This window comes from Tursiops truncatus, chromosome 3 (assembly GCF_011762595.2).
Source record: "Tursiops truncatus isolate mTurTru1 chromosome 3, mTurTru1.mat.Y, whole genome shotgun sequence".
Lineage (NCBI taxonomy): Eukaryota > Metazoa > Chordata > Mammalia > Artiodactyla > Delphinidae > Tursiops > Tursiops truncatus.
The window spans coordinates 144128566-144149305 of record NC_047036.1 but is presented as its reverse complement, the minus strand read 5'-3'; the positions used below and the strand labels follow the sequence as shown (position 1 = coordinate 144149305).

The 20740-nt window shown below is 46.8% G+C and overlaps 1 protein-coding gene across 4 annotated transcripts in view; it reads left to right on the top strand.

Annotated features, from left to right (window-relative positions):
- The window catches only part of SLIT3 (slit guidance ligand 3), a 609805-nt gene that overhangs the window by 384556 nt on the left and 204509 nt on the right, over positions 1-20740 (top strand). For all 4 annotated transcript variants that reach the window (XM_073802786.1, XM_073802783.1, XM_033853549.2 and 1 more), the window contains one exon: positions 11123-11194. In XM_073802786.1, the coding sequence (XP_073658887.1) occupies positions 11123-11194 (72 nt within the window). The remainder of the gene's footprint in view (positions 1-11122; positions 11195-20740) is intronic.

Genomic DNA, 20740 nt, shown 5'->3' with positions numbered 1-20740 from the left:
GGAGCTTTCTTTTTCTGGAAAAGTTTAGAAGACGTGGAAAGGGGATTGCGTCCATTACAGATGCACTCCCTCCTTTCTGATGCCAACAGAAATGGGCCCAAGCGGTAACTGAAAATATACATTTGGAATCCACAAGAGAAACACGTGTAGAAAGCACGCTAGCTACCCTCTTCATTTTTGCTGATTATTGCACAAGCAGATCTTCACCTATGGGATGCTGTGCCTCAGAACTTTCGCTGTCAGGACACCGTCGGGGAGGCAAATGAGGGTACTCAGGTCAGCAATTAATCACAAAGCAGGCCAAGTGCACACGCTTCGTTTCAGAACAATTCCGTAAATGCTCCCCCCACCCCCTCACTCGCAAGGTTTCAGCTCCTAATTGCAAAAGGCTTCGGGGCATGGGAATGTCTTTGTGAATAAGAGCGGACTCAATTTGGGCCATCTCTCTAAAGAAGACAAGAACGCTTCTCCAATTAATCAGCAAATGCTTGGCTCCAGCGTTAGGCCAAAGGATCGATTTACATAAAGCTACTTCTCAAGATGAATTTGCCTCTCCCTCGACTCCTTCTGCATGCCCCTTGTCCAGCCAGCATTAGACATGCTACTGGATTTCAGATTGACAGTGTCAGCTACGACAATCAAATTAGGGATGAAAGCCTCAGAGGGTTGCCAAGAGAGAGGGACGGAGGGGAAGGAGGGGGTGGGAACAGTATGTCAGCCAGGGAGGAGGATGGATTGCACAGAAATGGGCTCCCTTTCCCAAACTCCATTGGCCAGGCACACAGCTTCAAACAAAGGAAAATAAAACACCAATCTCCATCTTTTTGAACCGAGTGGACCACTCCTCCCACCCCAACCAATATTGACAAATCAAAACAAAACATCTCATTGTGCGGGGAGGGGGGGGAGTTGGCAGGGGTCTGTCTCAGGTACTTGATTAGATCCTTAAGATCAGATGATTTTCAGCACCAGATTTCTGCACATGACGTAAGGATACCTGGATCACAGTTTTACTCCCTGAAGGGTACGTTGGTGATGAACGCACAGACTCAAGTCAGATGCCAGTAGTTGGAATCCTGGTGATGTTTTCTGGACCATTTAGTGGCACAGGGAAGTCAGGACCAGAATAGAAGGCACAATTGGGCTGATAATTAGAACTCCCCAATCCCGTCTAATGTAACTCATTTGTCACTAAATTGTGATAATCCCAGAGATTAGTATACCGTTGAGAGGCTAAGCCTCTGTACCACTGGCTGGAGATGATCAGTCAATTATATATAATGCTATTTCATGAACACAAAGAGCCTTAGTTGGAGCTGCATATGATAATCAAATGCAAAAAGCTTCTATTTGGACTGGAAGTATTGGTTATATCCTGTCAGCCCTAGAAGGGTGATGGTTTGGAAAGGCTCAGATTAATTCCTATGGCTAGAAGGAGATTCTTTGCTCCCAAGAGGGATGGCTGAATGACTGGAATATTTCAATTCATGACTTGCTTCCCCGAATCCAGAAGTTTCTATCTTGACTGGGTCCCTTCCACATTTCCTATTGGTAACCCAAACCCGCCCGCTGTGCCCCCACCACCAAGCAGAACTCCACTGGGCTCCTTTAGATTGGCTCCAACATCTAAAACTCTTTCTCTCTCTCGGCAATGAGTGGACACATAGCTACAGCCTCCAGCTCCTAGCCTTACCCTAGAACTGCACTGTCTAATACAATAGGCATCAGCCACATGTGGTCATGGAGCACTTAGAGGATGGCTGGCTCGAATTGAGGTGTACATAAAACACACACCAGATTCCGAAGACTTGGTATGAAAAAAGAATTGTGAAGTATCTCGCTAATATATTTTCATATTGATTTCATATTGAAATGATTATATCTTGGGTATGTCAGGTTAAGTTAAATGCTTTATTATAATATTCATCTCAACTGTTTCTTTTTATTGTTTTGTTTTGTTTTGTTTTGTTTTGTTTTGCGGTATGCGGGCCTCTCACTGTGTGGCCTCTCCTGTTAAGGAGCACAGGCTCCGGACGCGCAGGCCCAGCGGCCATGGCTCACGGGCCCAGCCGCTCTGTGGCATGTGGGATCTTCCCGGACTGGCGCACAAACCCACATCCCCTGCATCGGCAGGCGGACTCCCAACCACTGCGCCACCAGGGAAGCCCTTTATTGTTTTTAATGCTGCTGAGAGAAACATTTTAATTGCATCGGTAGCTCATATGATACTTCCATGGGACAGCACTGTTCTAGAATTAGTGGGTCTTCCCTGGAGGGGTGCTGGCCTCCACACCCTTCAGCCCTTGAAGTGTTTTGTTGGCCAGCACAGAGGGTTATTTGGTTTTGACTTAGGGGAAATTAATTTAAATGGGCCCTGCATTCCCCTAGCTCACCCCCTCACTATTATTATTGTCCACATTCAGCCTGCTTTACTCACTTGCTTTAACCTGCGAAACCCTAATTCATTTGAGTCTGTGGTCTCTGGAACGACTGCCCAGAAAGGGTGCCCACACTAGTAACCACTCAGAGAGTAAACCAATAACCCTCACTCCGTTTTCAGCCTTTTGGAGCAGCTCGTAGCCCTCAGGCCCTCAGAGGATCCTTAAGTTCCACTGTGCTTGAACACCAGGTCTTCATCTGCAGTCACGGCTCTAGATCTGCCGCTCAGCCTGGCTGCGTTGTTCGGCTCACTACCTGCCCTCCCGTGATTTCTCCCCTAGATCGCAGCCCTCCTAGGAAACTGTAGGAAATCACTTGTCTGTGAGGCCCCACCAGGAATGTCCTCATCTCAGTCAAGCATAGTCTCACCTGCGCGTTTGGGAGGGACAGAGTGCTTGGTTTGCCTCTGCCGTATCTCTGAGATCCCAGGGAGGGGTGTAACCACCCATGAACGCTTAGTTCTTCCTAGGTCAGCCTCCAAACTGGGCCCCTGTGTGGCTTTCTAAAATACAGATTACATGTTGTCACTCTGCCCGTCTCGGCCTCCCCCTGTAAGGAGACCCTATCCATATATCATCTATCTATCTATCTATCTATCTATCTATCTATCTATCTACCTACCTACCTACCTATCCATCCATCCATCCATCCATCCATCCACCTACCTGTCCAACCATCTATTTATCTATCTATCTATCTCTGTATCTACCTACCTACGTACCTATGTATCCCATGGGCATTTCGCCCGACACCAGCAGGGTCACACCTGAGACACAGGAGGCCTTTGCATCTTGGACCCAAGCAGACTAGATACGTAAAGAAGTAAGATGCTATGTTTGTTAACCTCATGCTAATGAAATGAAGATAGTGATGTGCATTTATATCCTGCGTTCAAATATAGAAAGCACTTGCTTGTCCATTATCTATAATGCTTATCCTAATATCACAGAAGTACAAGGTGAGGCTTAGAGAATTGTATTAATGCTCGTAAAGACACGCGGCTAGAACATGAACTTAACACCTAATCACATAAATAATCATTCTACCCGTGTTCTCACACTTGCCCAAAGTGTCCAGAACTCATTCCCAAGGTTTCTGATTCAGTAAGTCTGGGATGGGTCCTAGGAATTGGCATTAAAATTTTCTTATTATGGAATGGGCTTCCCTGGTGGCACAGTGGTTGAGAGTCCGCCTGCCGATGCAGGGGACGCGGGTTCGTGCCCCGGTCCGGGAGGATCCCACATGCCGCGGAGCGGCTAGGCCCATGAGCCATGGCCGCTGAGCCTGCGCATCCGGAGCCTGTGCTCCGCAACGGGAGAGGCCACAACAGTGAGAGGCCCACATACCACACACACACACACAAAAAAAATTTTATTATGGAAAATTTCACTCTTGTGTAAAAGTCAAGCACAGATTATAAATGTACCCCCTTTATACCCATCACTCAACTCTAATAAGTATCAACTCATGGCCAATCTTGTTTCATCTATACTTCTACCCAGTTCTCCCTCTTCTATATTATTTTGAAGCAAAACCCAGACATCATCATTTCATCCTTAATTATTTCAGTATGTATCTCTCAAAGATAAAGACATAAATGAAAAGAACAATAATAACGTAGCAAATATATCAAAACACAATACCATGATCATATCTAAAGTATTTTAAAAACCAGGGATCTGTATTTTTTTCAAAGCATCATCAGTAAATTCTGATCAGGTAGATGGTGTGCCCCACTGTGAGAACAGCTGCCCCGTGCCATGCCAACTCTTAATAACATTTTCAAACTGTCCCGATTTTTATCAAACTGTCCACTTTAAAAGACAAATCCATGGACTTCCCTGGTGGCACAGTGGGTAAGAATCCACCTGCCAATGCAGGGGACACGGGTTCGAGCCCTGGCCCAGGAAGATCCCACATGCCACGGAGCAACTAAGCCCGTGTGCCACAACTACTGAAGCCTGTGCGCCATAACTACTGAAGGCTGCACGCCTAGAGCCCGTGCTCCGCAACAAGAGAAGCCACCGCAGTGAGAAGCCCGCGCACCGCAACGAAGAGTGAGTCCCGCTCACTACAACTAGAGAAAACCCACACGCAGCAACGAAGACCCAATGCAGCCATAGATAGATAGATAGATAGATAGATAGGTAGATAGATGGATAGATAAAATCCAAAATACTTGATGAAACAAATCTGCATCTCTGCAAGTCCCAGTGATTCGGATTGGCATCTTTCCCTTTCCCTGCTCCTAAAAACCAAAAAAGATTTTGGACCTCGAGTAAAACAAAAGTGTGAATTATTTTCCTTGGTGGTTAGGAACAGTCTTGCAGTGTGAATTAAATACAGGCTTCCTTCTTGTTGAAAAGGAAAAAAGAGTGAAACTGCAGCTCTTATTTTTTGAGGTGTCTAGATGTTTATGTTCGTATAAAGGAGTCTGTTTATTTGTATCTGGGGTCAATGAGATGCAAGTTCCAGGAGTACAGAAACTTGGTTCTGTTCATTTCTGTGTCTCAGTAGTGTAGCACGTAGTAGGTGCTCAATTCATTTTTTTGTTGAGTGAAGTAAGAATCTGAACTGGCATTTAATCCACCAATATTAGACACCTGAACGCTCTGACTAGGACTTTTCTAATGAGCTTATCAAAGAAGGCACAGTGGAAGGAGCTCTTATTGAAATGTTTCATTCAGTAACTTTTTCACATCAAGGGAGCAGGCAGTGTCAACTCTTGCTGCCGTGAAATATTAGAAACCCAGCCGGAGCAGTGGGAAATCATTGTTTTCGTCCCCCATTGATACTTTGAGTCTCTGGGTCTCTGAGATAGGTGGCATTTCTTGCAGGAAATGATTCAGGTGGTCCACTCTAACCTCCCTCAGACAGAGGATGCAATTAACTGGACACTCAGCTGGAGGTACCAGGGCTTCCTAGCTGGGACATATGTTTGGGGCTCATTTGGTTTTGACAGTGACCCAACTGCAAACATATAATCTTGCTTTCGCCTGCACAAGAGATTCACCTTTTAAGATAAATCCTCCCCGAAGCCCACATTGTAGAACCCCCAGGGAATAATTTTTCCTGCATATCTGTCCCTCCTGCTGTATCAAATAAGGTAAGCAAAACAATATCTTTCTCTTTGGATCCTAGAGAAGAGTGATGTGTCATGGTTACCATATTTGAGGAGTTGGGGGTAGGGGATCAAGGTTCAGCTTTGTATAGGATGGTAGCATTGAGAGTCCAAGAAATTTTAGATTCATAGATTATCCATCAGAAATGAAATGAGTTTGGATTGATACCTACTGCACCAATGGGCGGTTTCTTCCTACTAGGCTTTCCATTACTAGGAAAGTAATTTTAATACATACTCAGGCCAAAGAGAATCAGAATCGCAATTCACTGCCCTGATCCCAAATCCAATAAAGGATTCTAAATATAAATGCTTTTAGGTCATCCCCTCTTTTAGTTTGGCTAATCAAGAGTTGATGGATTTTTTCTTTTTAATGTTACTAAAAAGGCATTTGATTCGTCTTAGTGCAAAGGGTTTGGGGAGGTAGATAAAGAAGGTACCAGATTGGGTTGCTCCAGTTTTCTTTGCTCAGTTGCTTCCCACCCCCTACCATGCATGGCCTCTTGATCCTTGATCCTGGATATGTCATCTTTCAGGGGTGATTTCTTTTAATCTTCTGAGATGAAAGATTTTTTTAAAAAAATCTTTCCTGATTTAGGAAAACTGACCTTGAAGCCTTCTTATGAAATGCTTTGGTTTGGATCCCTTGGGTTCCCTTTGCTGACATTGGCCCCCATCTCCTGATTCTTTGGACTTTGCTGCTGAAAGTCGTGGCTGGGAACTTCTTCGGCAACCTGTCCTTGAGTTGCTAGTGTCACTTCATCCAGCCTTATGGAGAACAGGCAGAGCCAGGGAATTTGCATTTCTCCTGGGTGGTCTAACCAAGGACTGTCTGATGCTGGGCTACAAAGACCCAGATCCCTTGGTTAGAGACAGGAGCTCCCAGGGTTTGGGGCTAAGACCAGCACTTTACCTCATTGTCCTTTATTTCCTTCTCCATCCTATTTCCTCCATCCCTTTCTTGCCTCTCCCAGGAGTACTTTGTGAATCCATCACTTGGCCAAACATCTGCATCTGAGCAAGCCCAACCGAAGACAGAACTTTACTCCTGAATCAACCTCTCCTGTTTTATCCAAAAGAATCTAGAATCAGATATGGATACTCGTAACTAGATGATAGATGAGGGGAAGTTTAACCTCCCTCAGACTTTATGGAAAGAATATTAGCAATGTTTATGTGTTCTATTCTTTGCAGAGTTGTAGCCATATGTCCTGAGGATAGTGAAAAGGGACATTTTCAGCGATGCAAATCCAGGGCTAAATGGAGGGAAAGTCCAAGAAATACATGCAGCCTTTCTGAATGCCTCCAGGGTTCCAGGTTCTGTGCAAAGTATACACATACCAATTCATTTCATCCTCAGTATTAATCTGCAAGAGATCAGTAAAATGAATAGCCTCACTGTAAAGATGGGGAACCTGAGTCATAGAGCATTTCAGTAGTTTGTGTGATCGTACAGCTAATAAGTGGCTCTATCCACTTCCCACACAAGAATTCCCCAATTCTTGAGGAGCTTCCAAGTCCCATTCTGTACCTTCGGAATAATTCGACATGGACCTCTAGGAGCCATAAACTTCCATTTAACACAGACAGGACTTTCTGGTAGCATGAAAGTGACCGAGACAAACGCATTGTCCCCACCAGAGCAAAAAGGAGAGCGTTTACCTGTTTCTTGCCTTGCCTGGTAAACATGGGGAGGTAGGGGTGGGGTGAAGGTGGGGACTGTCATTCACTGTTGCTCTGAGAACAAAGCATGTCTGACATTGCAGGGAGAGCCCCGGGAAGCATTTCAAAAGCTCCACTGGAACTAGACAACCTTTCAATCCATTTATCAAAGCGTCTGCAGTCCCTGTTTCAAGGTAGATGAAGCAATAATAAATTTGCGAAGAAAGTTAATCTGTGTCCAAAGCATTTTAGTAAATTAAAAAGGGGGGGGATGTTGGCTGGAAGGGGGATATATTGGTTCTTGCCAACTCCTATTTGACTTACTGTCTCCTTAATAAGTCCTCTCTGGTCTGGTGTTTTTGGATGGAATGATCAGCCAGTTAATCATTTTCCAGAAGCAGGAAAATGCACTTTAGCTAATGCAGTTCGCCTTTCTTTCAGAATCCTAATTATTTAAAAAGGCATCCCAGTCAGGCACCCCACTTCCCAACCAAGAAAGCCTTTCCCACCAGCCATCTTCCTTTATTTCCCCAGAAAATCCCAGCTCACCATTCTTTCTCTCACCCTACTCCAACCTCATCCCGTTCATCTAAGGTTAAAAAAAAGAAAAAGCAAGTTCCCTTTCAAACCTGGTCACTTTTGAGCCTTTTCCCGCAGGAACAGGGAGGCACTAAACCCCCAACAAGCAATTGACCGGAACTAAGCTCATGGGCACTATGGATAGATTTTGTTATTTTTATTTAAGTGTCAGCCGAAAATGGTGGCTCTTGTCTCTCTCAAGGATAGTACTTAACAATAGCTCCATGCTCTGGCATCACGCTGAGATAAACACACTATTAGGAACCCCCACAAAGGCCCCGAGATAATTGTGAAGGGACAGTTACCGAAAATGAAGCGCCCAGCCCTGAACCCTCCTCCACGCCCCATCAGTAACACCATTAAAGCTGTCAGTTTGTCAGCCCACTGGAGGTATTTATGAAATCAATGTATAGTCCTGTGGATGGATGGCCGCGGTATTGTTAGCCAGAGAAGAGAGGCTCAATGGAAAATAAAATTAATAAAATTTACAAGCAGATTGTCCTGGGTAGCAGATAAATTCCCTACAATCTACTGTTTCGCTCAGTGGCGGCAGGAGGAAAGCCATGGCAGGGAGACGGAAAGAGCTGTACTTTCAACGAGGCTCCTGAAAGTAGGAGCAACCCTGGGTATAGTTACAGCGAGAAAATAGTGAACGGAAACCCAAGTGGCCGTCCCATCCGAGGGCAGGATTTTGTCTGTGTGACCGCTTCCGTGGGAGACTGCTCGGCAACTCCATCAGATTTTTCTGCTTAAATACGGCTGTCCTTTCTTCATCCTGCTGTACTTGCAAACCAGAACCCTCATACAATTGCTCTTCTTTCAGTATACCGGGGTGCCTTAACCTCAAAGGGTTAATGCATAATTGGGATAGGTACCCCTTCATCTGGCTTCCAAGCGTTTTTAGAGCTGATCGTTCTAAACGTCTCTCCTGTATCCTCCACCTGCCCCTGATTTTGATCATTAGCCGTTTGCCAGAAGTGTGGCCTGAGCTGTTTCCCAGAGCGGCCACAACTAGCATACGAGCCTCGGAGGCTAGCGGGCAGGGGCTTGCTGTCCTGGAGACCAGCCTTCGCTTGGCAGAAAAGACCGGGCCCATTGTGGCTGCCGGAGCCTTGGGCATAGCCCAGATGCCTGGTGGAAATTGCATTAGTCAGATGACAGGACCTGGGCCCCTTTCTCTTGGAGGCTGATGGAGAGCAGAGGAGTGGCCTTGGTGACACTGCCTGACCTCTGCTGTCATCGTGGGCTTTGTTCAGCGCCCCGACTCCAGGCTGGAGCCCTGCTCATTGAATCAGGCCCAGCCGGGGGAGCCTGCAGTGGGGCTCCTTGTGCATTTGAATTTACTTATATCAGTCACAGGCAGAGGAAACTGGATTTGAGATGGGGAGCACCCTGTTATTCAGCCCCAGGATTTCTCTCTGTATTTATCTCTGCACCCTACCCCAACTCTGAGCCTTGCCTGGGTATCTAACAGCGGCCCCAGACAATCCCCACGTGTCTTGAGTTTTAGCCCGCCACTCAGAGTTGCCCGCTCAGCTCAGCCGATGAGAGCAGAAAAACGGGCTCCTCTCTTCTGCTTCCTATGTTTCCTCCTGCTTCCCGGCAACATGATGGTTTAGAGGGCCCAGGTTTTAGTGGAGGATGGTCGTCTGACCTCTCTTTCCAAATATATTTGGAGTCATCTATAGCTTTCGATTAGGTGCCCCTGGAAAATCAGTGTGGGAGTGTCCATCCGTCTCTAGGACAACACGGCAATTTAAGACGCGTTTACCCTGTGACCCAGCACATTCTCCTTATAGGACTTTTATACCAAGGAAGTAGCTGTACAAGTGTCCTCAAAATGTGTGGGCAGGAAAATTCATCCTGGTGTTTCCTTAAATGGCAAGTAAATAAATACCTAGCGCCGTGGGATCATATAGCCATCTATAGAATTGGATGATACACAGCCATTAAAAATGTTGGCATAGGGGCTTCCCTGGTGGCGCAGTGGTTGAGAGTCCGCCTGCCGACGCAGGGGACACGGGTTCGTGCCCCGGTCCGGGAGGATCCCACGTGCCGCGGAGCGGCTGCGCCCGTGAGCCACGGCCGCCGAGCCTGCGCGTCCGGAGCCTGTGCTCCGCAACGGGAGAGGCCACAACAATGAGAGGCCCGTGTACCGCAAAAAAAAAAAAAAAAAAAAAAAAAAAAAATGTTGGCATACATGTACTGTTAATGACAGGAACAGATGTTCTCAATATAGTATGCGAAAAAAGAGGTTAAAACAGACTACATACTATGAGATCAGATTGGTAACATTTATATATATATTACTCCTAATTGGTAACAGTGGTTGTGTCTGGGTAGGTAATTTTTTACCTTAATATCTGAAGGTTTTTGTGTTCTTTTGAAAATAATGGAGATATATATATATATATATATATATATATATATATATATATATGATTGATACACATATATATGCTTGATTACTTACTAAGACCCCAAGCAAGTTTGGGGTATGAATGAAAACAAGTGCATGTGTTTGGTCCAGCAAAAAATAAAACTGGAAAACAAAATGAAAAAAAAAAAATGCATGGGTCTTAGGAAAGGATATTGAGGCTTTGGGGATTCTTAAAGGGGACCCTGGTACAAGACTTGGGTTTGAGCCAGCTTCAGGACCTGACACTTTGTCCCTTCCCCTCCCTACTCAGAGCAACATGTTAGCATTGCTAAATGCTACATGAGGTGCAGTGGGACCCCCATTTTGGGTGGGTTTGTGGAAATGCAATTTGAATTCATCATGCCTGTCACTAGCACGATCCAGGTGGCCCCCAGGGGGTCTCTCTGGGGCTCTCGAAAAGCAGAGAGGGTCATCCCCCATCGGAAAGTCAGGATGGCCAGGCTCCATTCCAATCTCAGATGAGAAAGGCAGAGAGAGTCCCTGAGAAGATGGGAGATTGAGTGGTGTTGACCCTGCGGTGGGGGAGGGATGCTGTGCGGAGGCGGAGGAAGGGGTCATCTCTGGGAGGTGGCAGAACAAGAGAATTGGGTGTAGTGTGTGTGCAACAAATAACCCAGCACTTGGCTCGTGGCCTGGAGGTGTGAGACCACCCACAGAGCCCGCCCTGGAGGCGAGCCGCTGGCCTGGTAACCATTTCAGCAAGGCCATCGCTAGAAGAACAATGTGAAGGCTTGTAAGCAGCCTGGGGCCTGAGACTAAACAGTCCCCCAAACACTCCTGACCGAAGAGGCAGCCTCCAGAGGGGTTTTGTTCTCATAATGAGATGCAGATAAAGCCGGGCCTGGGTCCTTCATGCCTGTGCCTCTTCTCTTCTTGTTTAGAGATCTGAGCGAAAACCAGATCCTGGGGATCCCGAGGAAGGCGTTCCGAGGCATCGCAGACGTGAAGAACCTGTAAGTGATGTTTTTGTTGCTTCGCTGCGGAAGTGGTTCTCCGGCCAGAGCAGGGGTGAGGGGCACGGGACAGGGAGGGAGTATCCCCGTGACTTGTGCCCTCAGTCCAGGCGCCTTTGAGACAGATTGAGGGGTGTGCTTAAGTGGTTTCCAGGGAACACACGTCGAACACCACGGCAGCTCCAGGGAATCTTATCCTTCTCTGGAGATTTGTCCCCAGCTATGAACACAGAGTCCCAGACCTGAGTCCCAGCCTGGCCGCACTCTGTGGGCCTGGGGCTCAACTCAGCTTCTCCCAAGGTCATCACCTTCTATAAAATAGGGATGATAGCCTGGTGGGGTATCGATGCAAACGAGAAAATGTTTTTTACGCTTAGTGCCTCGTACATAGTAAGTGTTCTGTAAATGGGAGACAAAGATGGTAAAGATCTCACTGTTAGGATCTTGTGAGGGAGAGTCAGGACTTGTGTCCCAGGATCATGGGGAGACATAGCCAGACCTACTGCACTAGGTGCTTGGGGTTTTTCTTAATTTTTATTTGGAAATAATTATTGATTCACAGGAAGTTTCAAAAATAGTAGACTAGTCTGTGTTCGCTTTTACCCAGTTTTCTCCCAGTGGTAACACCCTGTATAACTCTCATATAATATTAAGCCAGAAAATTGACATGAGTGCAATCCACAGACCTTATTCTTCAGATGTCCCAGTTTTACACACGCTCACTTGTGTCTGTGTGCACACATGTGCGCATGTGCAATTCTGTGTCATTTTATCACGTGCAGATTCCGTTGCCCATTACTGCAACTGATGCAGAACTGTTCCATCACCATGCTTTTGAACTTGCCAAATAACCTTTGTTGTTTCCTACCTGGCCCCCTGCTGTCTGCCGCTTATCAGGACTCCCGGGCCCTTCCCTTCACGAGGAGTGTGCCTCCTGAATTTTCTGTCCACACCACTGTGCCCATGTGTTTGGAGAGGGGTACAGAGAAGGCATTTCTGCCCACTGACCTCCTCCACAGGCTTGCATCCAACTTGAGAAGTCTTGAAGGAGATTTTTTTTTAAACTGCTTTAGCTCTTAGTTCTCCCTGTAAGTACTGCAGGGATCTTGGCGTCCGGGAAGCTGACGTTGGCTTCCTGATACAAGCTATGTGCCTCCCCTTTGCCGAGAACCGAGCAGAAAGCTTTAGGCGTTTGACATTGCAAAGCACACCAGAGAGCAGAGGCATCTGGGGTGCAGGGAGCAGGGAACAGAGAGCACTTTGCAAGGGGCTCCAGACAGCAGGCTACCCATTGCTTCATCTGGAAGCATTTGCCCACAAGCAGGAGCGGGCCGGGAGGAGCAGACAAAACTGCAGAAAGTGTGACTCGAGATGGTGCACATAAAGCAAAACTAAGAGGTTGTGTTGATTAGCATCCCAGGAAAGCAAGACGAGAGGGGAACTTACAGATCCAATAAAACCCCACAGATCAGCAGTGAGAAAATTGAGGACCAGAGAAGGGCAGTGACTAACTTAAAGTCAACCAGCTTCTTGAGGGTTGAGCCCTAAATTAACATCTTACATACATAAAATGGTATATCTAGCCTATCTCATGGCTCTAATTTTAAATGGGCCAATTAATAAGAAAACATATTGTGGTGATAGATAAGCAGGGCTGTGTAATTACCAGCTACATTTTTGATTCTCAAGAAAGTGATTTAGTGTCACAGTGGTCCTCAATAGTTGCTGGGGTTTGGGGGGGGTCATTGTTGTTGTTTTCCTGTACTGTCTCTAACTTCACAAAGGCCTCAGGAGCTAAAAGCGTTAAGAGTCCGCAAACTCAAGAACTACGGACAGGCCCTCCTTCTCCACCTGGATGTGTGTCCTAAACAGCAAGGATCTAGTGGGACAGGGGAGGAGAGTAAACTCACTGCTTAAAGGATGAATTAACCAACAAAACGAAAGGGGTTGGTTACTTCCTACTTCTAATCAGTTCAGTCACCATACTCTGGGGGGCCAGAACTTCTAAGACCCAGATATGTAATTCTCAGGTGACTTATGGTATAACTGGGGACAAGAAATGTGCATACGAGAGGAAGTTTAATAATTTAACAGTCCACAGCAAAATGGTCCAATGAGTGGCCAGGCATTATGAAGGACTGTCAGAGCTCAGAGAAGAACAGTAGCTTTAGGCAGTGTCGCCCAAAGGGTGGCCATCTGATTAATCTGTGTCTGGTTCTCAGCTGTTCTGTGTACTGAGTCTGTGACCTCGGGTACAGTACTTGACGCTTCTGAGCCTAGATTTCTTCCAGAGGGAGAGGAGGATAAGAATTGTACCTAACCTCTTAGCAGTCTTGTGAAGGTGAATGAAATGATGTGTATGAATAACTCAGTACTATGCTTGGCATGTGGAAGGTGCTTAGAAAGTTCTAGCTACTATTACTGCTGTCTTCCTTTGTTGTTGTTATAATTGTAAAGACTTTCACGGAGCCCGGAATGATGATTGGAATTTGCCGAATGAACAGGCAAATAGCGTGTGCAGAGTGGGGAGGCAAACCTATACAAGGTGTGTTTTAAGGGACCTACGCCGAGCCGTCTCATGGGAGTGGAGGGATTATGACGCGGAGTAATAGGTGATCAGGGCAGAAAGAGAAGTGGGGACCAGGTGGTGGCGAGCCTTGCCTGCAAGGAGTATGGACTTTAGATGTAGGTACTGAGAAGGTGGCTAGCTTCCGATCTGGGAAAGGTCATGATGAAACCATTGATTCTGGAAGAGGAACCTAGGACAGGACAAGGTGGAAGAAGGAGGGGGCCGGTGGGAGATGAGGCTGTGGTCCAACGTGAGGGATCAGGGCTCGCAGTCAGGAATGAAAGGAGGAGCCCCCAGTAAGACGCCAGTGGAGACCGAGGCAAGGGAAGTGGCAATCCACAAGTTACTAGAGGCCAGGGAAAGGAAGGGGAAAATGATGAGCTCCATATTTGGAGGACACCGAGAATGATCGCACATTCCCATAGTCATTCATCCACGCAGCCCTCAAAATGTTTTTCAAGCTCCTACTACGTGCCAGTTCTGGGGGTAAATGCGGGAAGTAAGATACGTATCTGTGAGCTCTGCCTTCTTGGAGCTCCCACTCCACAGAGGTTGAAAGATCAGGGGAAGAACCAGGCTGGAAGATGATGAGTTGAGTGTAAAGCAGTGTCCCGTCTTCCACAGGCAGTGTGGACGGAGCGTCTTCTATGTGTTGGTGAACTTGACATCCTGTCCTGTTTCTACTGGTTATGAGACTTTGGTCTGTGACCACAGGTACATCTCTGGTTTGACTAAGAGGGAGTGAAATTAAATAATCCTGTGGCCTTAAGAGAAAATGAAGTGTGGGTAATTGGACGTATAGGACCCAAGCTGAGGAGCAAGTTCGAGAAGGGAGGCATCTGGGTAAAGGTTGATGACTGAAGTTGTGCATTGAAATATGCGTCAGTACCTGTAAAATACGAGACGCTTTGCGGAAATTAAATTTGTATAAAACCTGTTAAGGAAACACCCTCCTCCGACCAGACCTCAATTACCCACTTGTAGAGATTGTCTCTTTTGTGAGTGATGAGTAGTGAAGTTTAAACCTCAGGAATGTACATCCCTTTCATCGATCTGTTTATAAACGAACTGCCAGCCCTCGAACCTTCTCCATCACCTTGTGTGAGCTCAGGGAATATAACACTCTTCTACTTGTTACTTAAGTAAAATAAAATAGGAGAAGATGATAAATTATTGGAATGTCAGGCTTGAAATACCAACTGGGCCTATTCGTGATACCATATGCTTCACTAAGAGGAGAAAAGCAAGGATTGGCTATTTCTTGTTTATAATTTTGTAGTTTTGATATGGATTTTCTTTGCTTGTCCCGACAGTCCCCCTCAAGAAGGAAGAGACTGTGTTACCCCCATTTTCCAGATGACAAAATTGGGGGTTTTTTTGTTTGGTTGGTTTTTTACTTTTTTTTTTTGCGGTACGCAGGCCTCTCACTGTTGTGGCTTCTCCCGTTGCGGAGCACAGGCTCCGGACGCGCAGGCTCAGCGGCCATGGCTCACGGGCCCAGCCGCTCCACGGCACGTGGGATCTTCCCGGACCGGGGCACGAACCCGTGTGCCCTGCATCGGCAGGTGGACTCTCAACCACTGCGCCACCAGGGAAGCCCCAAAATTGAGTTTTGATCAGTGTGTATAATTTAGTAAAAGTCAGCAGACACCACTGGGCCTAGGCCTCCGCACTTAGCCTGCCCTTTGTAACCCACCCAACCGTCTTCTGGACTCAATCCATAGACATTGCTGTCTACCCAGAGCACTCCCTACTCAGCCGTGCTAGCAACAGGAAAAAGGAAAGAGTAACCAAGGAGGCTGCTGGCAGTTGGAGGCCTGATTCACAGAGGCAAGTAGGCAAGCGTACAGCTGTTGTCACAGGCAAGAGAAAGGACCCAGGGGGGTGTTTGAACCTTGTAATACTGGTGCTGGAGGGATTTGGCGCCCTGCCCCTACCCAGGCAGCAGAAGGAAGCCCCTAATTGCTTCCTGCTTCTCCAGAGAAAAGAGAAAGTAATTAGCTGGGGATACCACTCTCTGCAATTACTAAAAGCTGGTTTTATGGGCTGATCCCACTCTGCTGCCTGTCTAGGAGGGGGAAAGGTGCTATATTTAAAGGGAGATGAGATGGATAGATTGATCTGGAGAAAGAGGCACTCAGGTAGACTGACCAGTAGACCAACACTTGACATGCCAGTATTCCCTGCCTACCATATGCAAATGCCATGCTAGGGATTGGGAAGACACAGTGAGAAAAAGAAGGGGAGAGAGAGAAAAGAGAGAGAGAGAGAGAGACAATTGTAAGACATAGAGATAGGGGGGAAATGAATTGGACAAAAAGAGAGATGACAAGCCACAATCCCACAAAGCATAATAAGAAAAAGACAGAACCAGTATAGATTGTTTTTTAAAAAAATGCCCCCTTGCTCTATCTTTCTCAGCAGTTATGTTTTCCTCTGTTTTTCAGTTTCTATTTGCGAGGACTCTGTAGGACATGCATTCCAGAAGGGAAAATCAATAACCCCTGTCTCTGCCAGCTAGCAAAATTTGGAACTGACGGTTTCAAAACAAAGCTGGGCAGGCGGCCTTTGTGTTTCCTAGTTAGTCTGAGTTGCTGCACTGCCCTCCCGCCGGCCCCCAGGAGCAGGCGGTAACCTTGTGTGTGTTTGGGCGGGGAGGGGGGAGGGACAGGAAGTGCCCACTGGTTGGTGGCATCTCTGTCTGCTAATCTCAGCAGCCGTTCACTCCATCACTGCACCTGCAACAGAGTTCACGCTCCTGGTCGTGCCCTGCAAGACTCTACACGATCTGGGTCTCCTCTCACTCACCTTGTGCTTCCCATGCTCCAGTCCATCCTTGAACACCCCAAGCTCCTTCCTGCCTCCGGGCCTTTGCACTTGCTCCTCCCTTTGCGTGAGATGCTAAGCCCTCGGACCTCCACACAGTTGGCTCCTTCAAATCGTTCAGGTCTCATCTCAAACATCACCTCCTCAGAGTGGCCTTCCTTGACCCATCTAAAGCAGTTCCTCAGCCCCCACTGCCCTTCCTCTCTATCCCACTACCCAGTTATATTTATTCAGAGCACTTATCACCCTATGAAATGATCTCGTTCATCTGTTTGTCACCCTGTCTCTGGATGTCACACAGAATGAACATGTGTACACAGGGACCCTGTCTTTCTCAATCACTGTGGAATCCCCAGTGCCCAAATGGCTCATGGCAGAAAATAAGGTAGACTAAGAACAAATCCAGTGAATGTATTTGTTCTTTCATTCCTCAAGCATTTGTGCTTGGCCTATTACATATGAGAAAATCATGCATTATTGTTAAAATGCTTAATATGAAAATGATATTATAAAAAGAATATGACACCGTCCTTGTACTTGGAGAACTCACAGTGTGGTGAGGGGGCAGACTAGTAAATCAGTGGTGGCAGGACAGGGGCCAGGATTCCATTGGAGGTAAGGACAAAGATGTGGGAAAGCCCAGAGAGACAGGCCTGATTCTGGCTTCACTCAGGAAGTGACATGAGTTGGGCCTTGAAGGATGAGTAGGAGTTCACCCACGGGAAGGGCATTCCAGGCAGAAGGAACAGCATATGAAAAATCACCAACCTATGCAAAGGGACAGAGGTATGTGAAAGAGTTGAGGCTTGTCAGAGATTCGTGGCTGGAGCACAGCGTGCAAGAGGAACAGTGAAGATAGTTGAGGTTAGTGAGACAGGAGGTGGAAGATGTGGGAATGACGGTCAGGGAGGACCTTGAATACCTGATCCATATGGCAATGGCAAGGGGGATCCAACGAAAAGGTTTTAGTAGGGGAGCAGTGTGATCGGATTTTCATTGCAGAAAGACGGCTCCAGCATCAGTGGGGAGGGTGAATCGCTGAGAAGCAGAGACTGGAGTCAGGGTGGCCAGCAAGGAGACTTGTGCAGTTGGTGAAAGCTTATAGTCCTGAATCAAGCAGGCAAAGTGGACCTAAAGAGGCAGCGGCAAACTACAGAAACCCACGGGAGAAAGCCAGCAGGTCCTGGCAGCAGACCGGATGGGTGAACTGAGTGCTTATTCACCAGGGCTTAGCGGGGCGGAGCCAGAGGACCGGAGTTGTGCCTGCCTCTCCTGATGGAACCGATGTTGCGTCTTGGAAGGGGGATTTGGGAAAATCTGCTCTCAGGAGGCCAGCGGATGCCGACGCGTCACCTTTCCGAGGTGCAGAAGGTTTTCTACCCTCTCCTTCTTTGCATTCCTGACTGCGTGTGTCGGGTTCTGAGGTGCTACTGGAGGCAGTTGGACGTCACCCCAGTTTGCTAAGTGCTACCCAAATAAGCTGTGTAAAGAAAGGGATCACAGCAGCCTGCCTGACTGCCTGCCCCTTCCCCCCCTCCCTTCTTCCCCACTTCCTCCCTCCTCCCTCCCTTCCCCGCCCCTCCCTTCCTCCCCTCCTTCCTTCTTTCTTTCCACTCTCCCATTTTTCCATTCTTCCTTCCACAAACCATCATTGAGCCCTTACCCTCGCCAGGCCCAGAGCAAGTCCTGCAAAAAAAAAAGATGAATAAGCACAGTACCTGCTTCTCGTCACAGAGGGAGGCCAACAGATACACAAAGAGTGTATATAATATGATAAATACTCCCCTAGAGCACTCTTCTCTCTCTGGCCCCCTGGCCACCAATGTAAGTGCTCGATAAATACCAGTTGATTTATTAAAGTAAATCCTCTGAAATGAGAACAATAATAAAAGAAATGGGTAAATTAGACTCCATCAGTCTGAAAAAAGATATGATACAGTGTTGTGCAAAGGCAGGATGATGGTGGTGGTAATTGCCCTTTCCCAGAAGTTGCGCCTAGAATTGGAAGCTGTATAGGCAACACGTAGAATTCCTTCCAGGCCAGGATTACACTGTTTTATAGATTGTGTTAGAGGTCCTCTGTTGGGCTTTGGATATTTCTCATAACACCGCACCCTAAGTTCTAACTGCCTTCTTTCTGAGTCATCTTTCCCCTCCAACAGCCTGCGAGCTATGCAGAGGGAGAAGGTGAGCCTGTCTTCCTCACTGTTTTATTCGGAAGAGTTAGTTTTATGCCTGATTCATAGTAGGTGCTCAATAAACAATGAGTAAGTGGGTGACTTTCAGAACAAAGAGGCTCCAGCATTTAGAGGACTGCTAAAACCCTGAGTTAAAGAGCATGATGACATCTCAGAGCAAAGAAGAATAAAAGCAAAGCTGCAAAAACCAGCCCAGAGAAGCCTTCCTGTTTTTTCAGGATAATGGAGACCATTATTCTGGCTCCAGCACTAAAATTTGTTATCTGGGACATTTTTATTTGTCAGCAAAATTCTTTTTTTAACTCATCACAGATATTTAACCCCTCTGAGCACTAAATGCACAGCAAACAAGGGGTTTACAACAAGCATGTAAACTAGAATCACATCTTTCCTGTGTCCTGGCAAGAAGGCACAGTGATTCTGGGCCCCTCTGAGTTAGGTTTAGCGGTCCTATGAGACATACACTGTTTTTGTTTTTGTTTTATAAATTTATTTATTTATTTTTGGCCGTGTTGGGTCTTCATTGCTGCACACAGGCTCTCTCTAGTTGTGGCGAGCAGGGGCTACTCTTCATTGCGGTGCACAGGCTTCTCATTGAGGTGGCTTCTCTTGTTGCGGAGCACAGGCTCTAGACGTGCAGGCTTCAGTAGTTGCAGCACGCAGGCTCAGTAGTTGTGGCTCACGGGCTCTAGAGAGTAGGCTCAGTAGTTGTGGTGCATGGGCTTAGTTGCTCCGTGGCATGTGGGATCTTCCCAGACCAGGGCTCGAACCCATGTCCCCTGCATTGGCAGGCGGATTCTTAACCACTGCGCCACCAGGGAAGTTCCGAGACATACACTGTTGACCTGAGCTTCTGCCTGGAGATTTGTAGATCCAAAGAGAAATGAAAGGGTCTTAAGAAGAGGGGAGATGACCGTTACAGTAGAGATCATACTTTGAGACTCTAGTAGCTATTGCTGTTCTGATTCTTTGTGTCATCGGAGTCAATGTAATAGAGTGATTAAAAGTATGAGTTTTGGAGCCAGACTTGATATTTGCTTTTAATTCCAGATTTGCTGCTATGACTTATGTGACTTTCAGAAGTGACTTACCTGTCTGAGCCTCAGTCTCCCAATCTATATAATGGAAAAAGTACTAGTGAGAAGTAAAATAGGGAGACTGTGTGTCCTGCATATGTGCATAATACTACTTTACGGTTTGCCCAGAGCCTTCATTGGTATTATCTTGTTTAACTCATGCAACAGCCCTGCCAGGTCATTAGGGAAGAGTTTATTAGCCTCTAGGTATAGATGGGGAAGTTGAGGCTCAGAGAAATTCAGGACCTCTCTCAAGGCAACAGAGCTAGTCAGTGGCAAGGCTAGGACAAGTCTGGAGTCTCGGTTAGTGCTTTTCTGAGTGGTTAGCTAGGAAAAGCTCTGAGGTTTGACAAGCACAGAGTGCTGGCTTGTAGGAAACAGCAGGTGCAGATCAGTGGAGAGCACTGGAAGAGGGTTTGTGGTTTCCAGCACCAGCCAAGTTCCCAGGCAGAAGCACGCTGCGATGGTCATCATTGGGACAGTATTTCTGCGAAGACCATCAAAATTGTCTGAAAGTGTGAGTTCTTTTTTCTTTTTTTAATTAATAGACTTTCATTTTGAAGAGCAGTTTTATTAGGTTTATGCAAGAATTGAGTGGAAAGTGCAGAGCTGCTGTGTACCTCCTGTCCACACGCCCCCACACACAGTTTCTCCTATCATTAACACCTTGCCTTGGTACGGTACATTAGTTGCAATTGCTGAACCAATATCGATGCATTTTAACTAAGCTCCGTAGTTTACCTGAGGGCTCACTCTGTGGGTTCGGACAAATGTATAATGACTGGTATCCTCCATGGTAGTAACATACAGAAGAGTCCACTGCCCTCAAAACTCCTGTGTTCCACCCCTTCATCCCTCCCTCTCTTCTGTTAAGCCC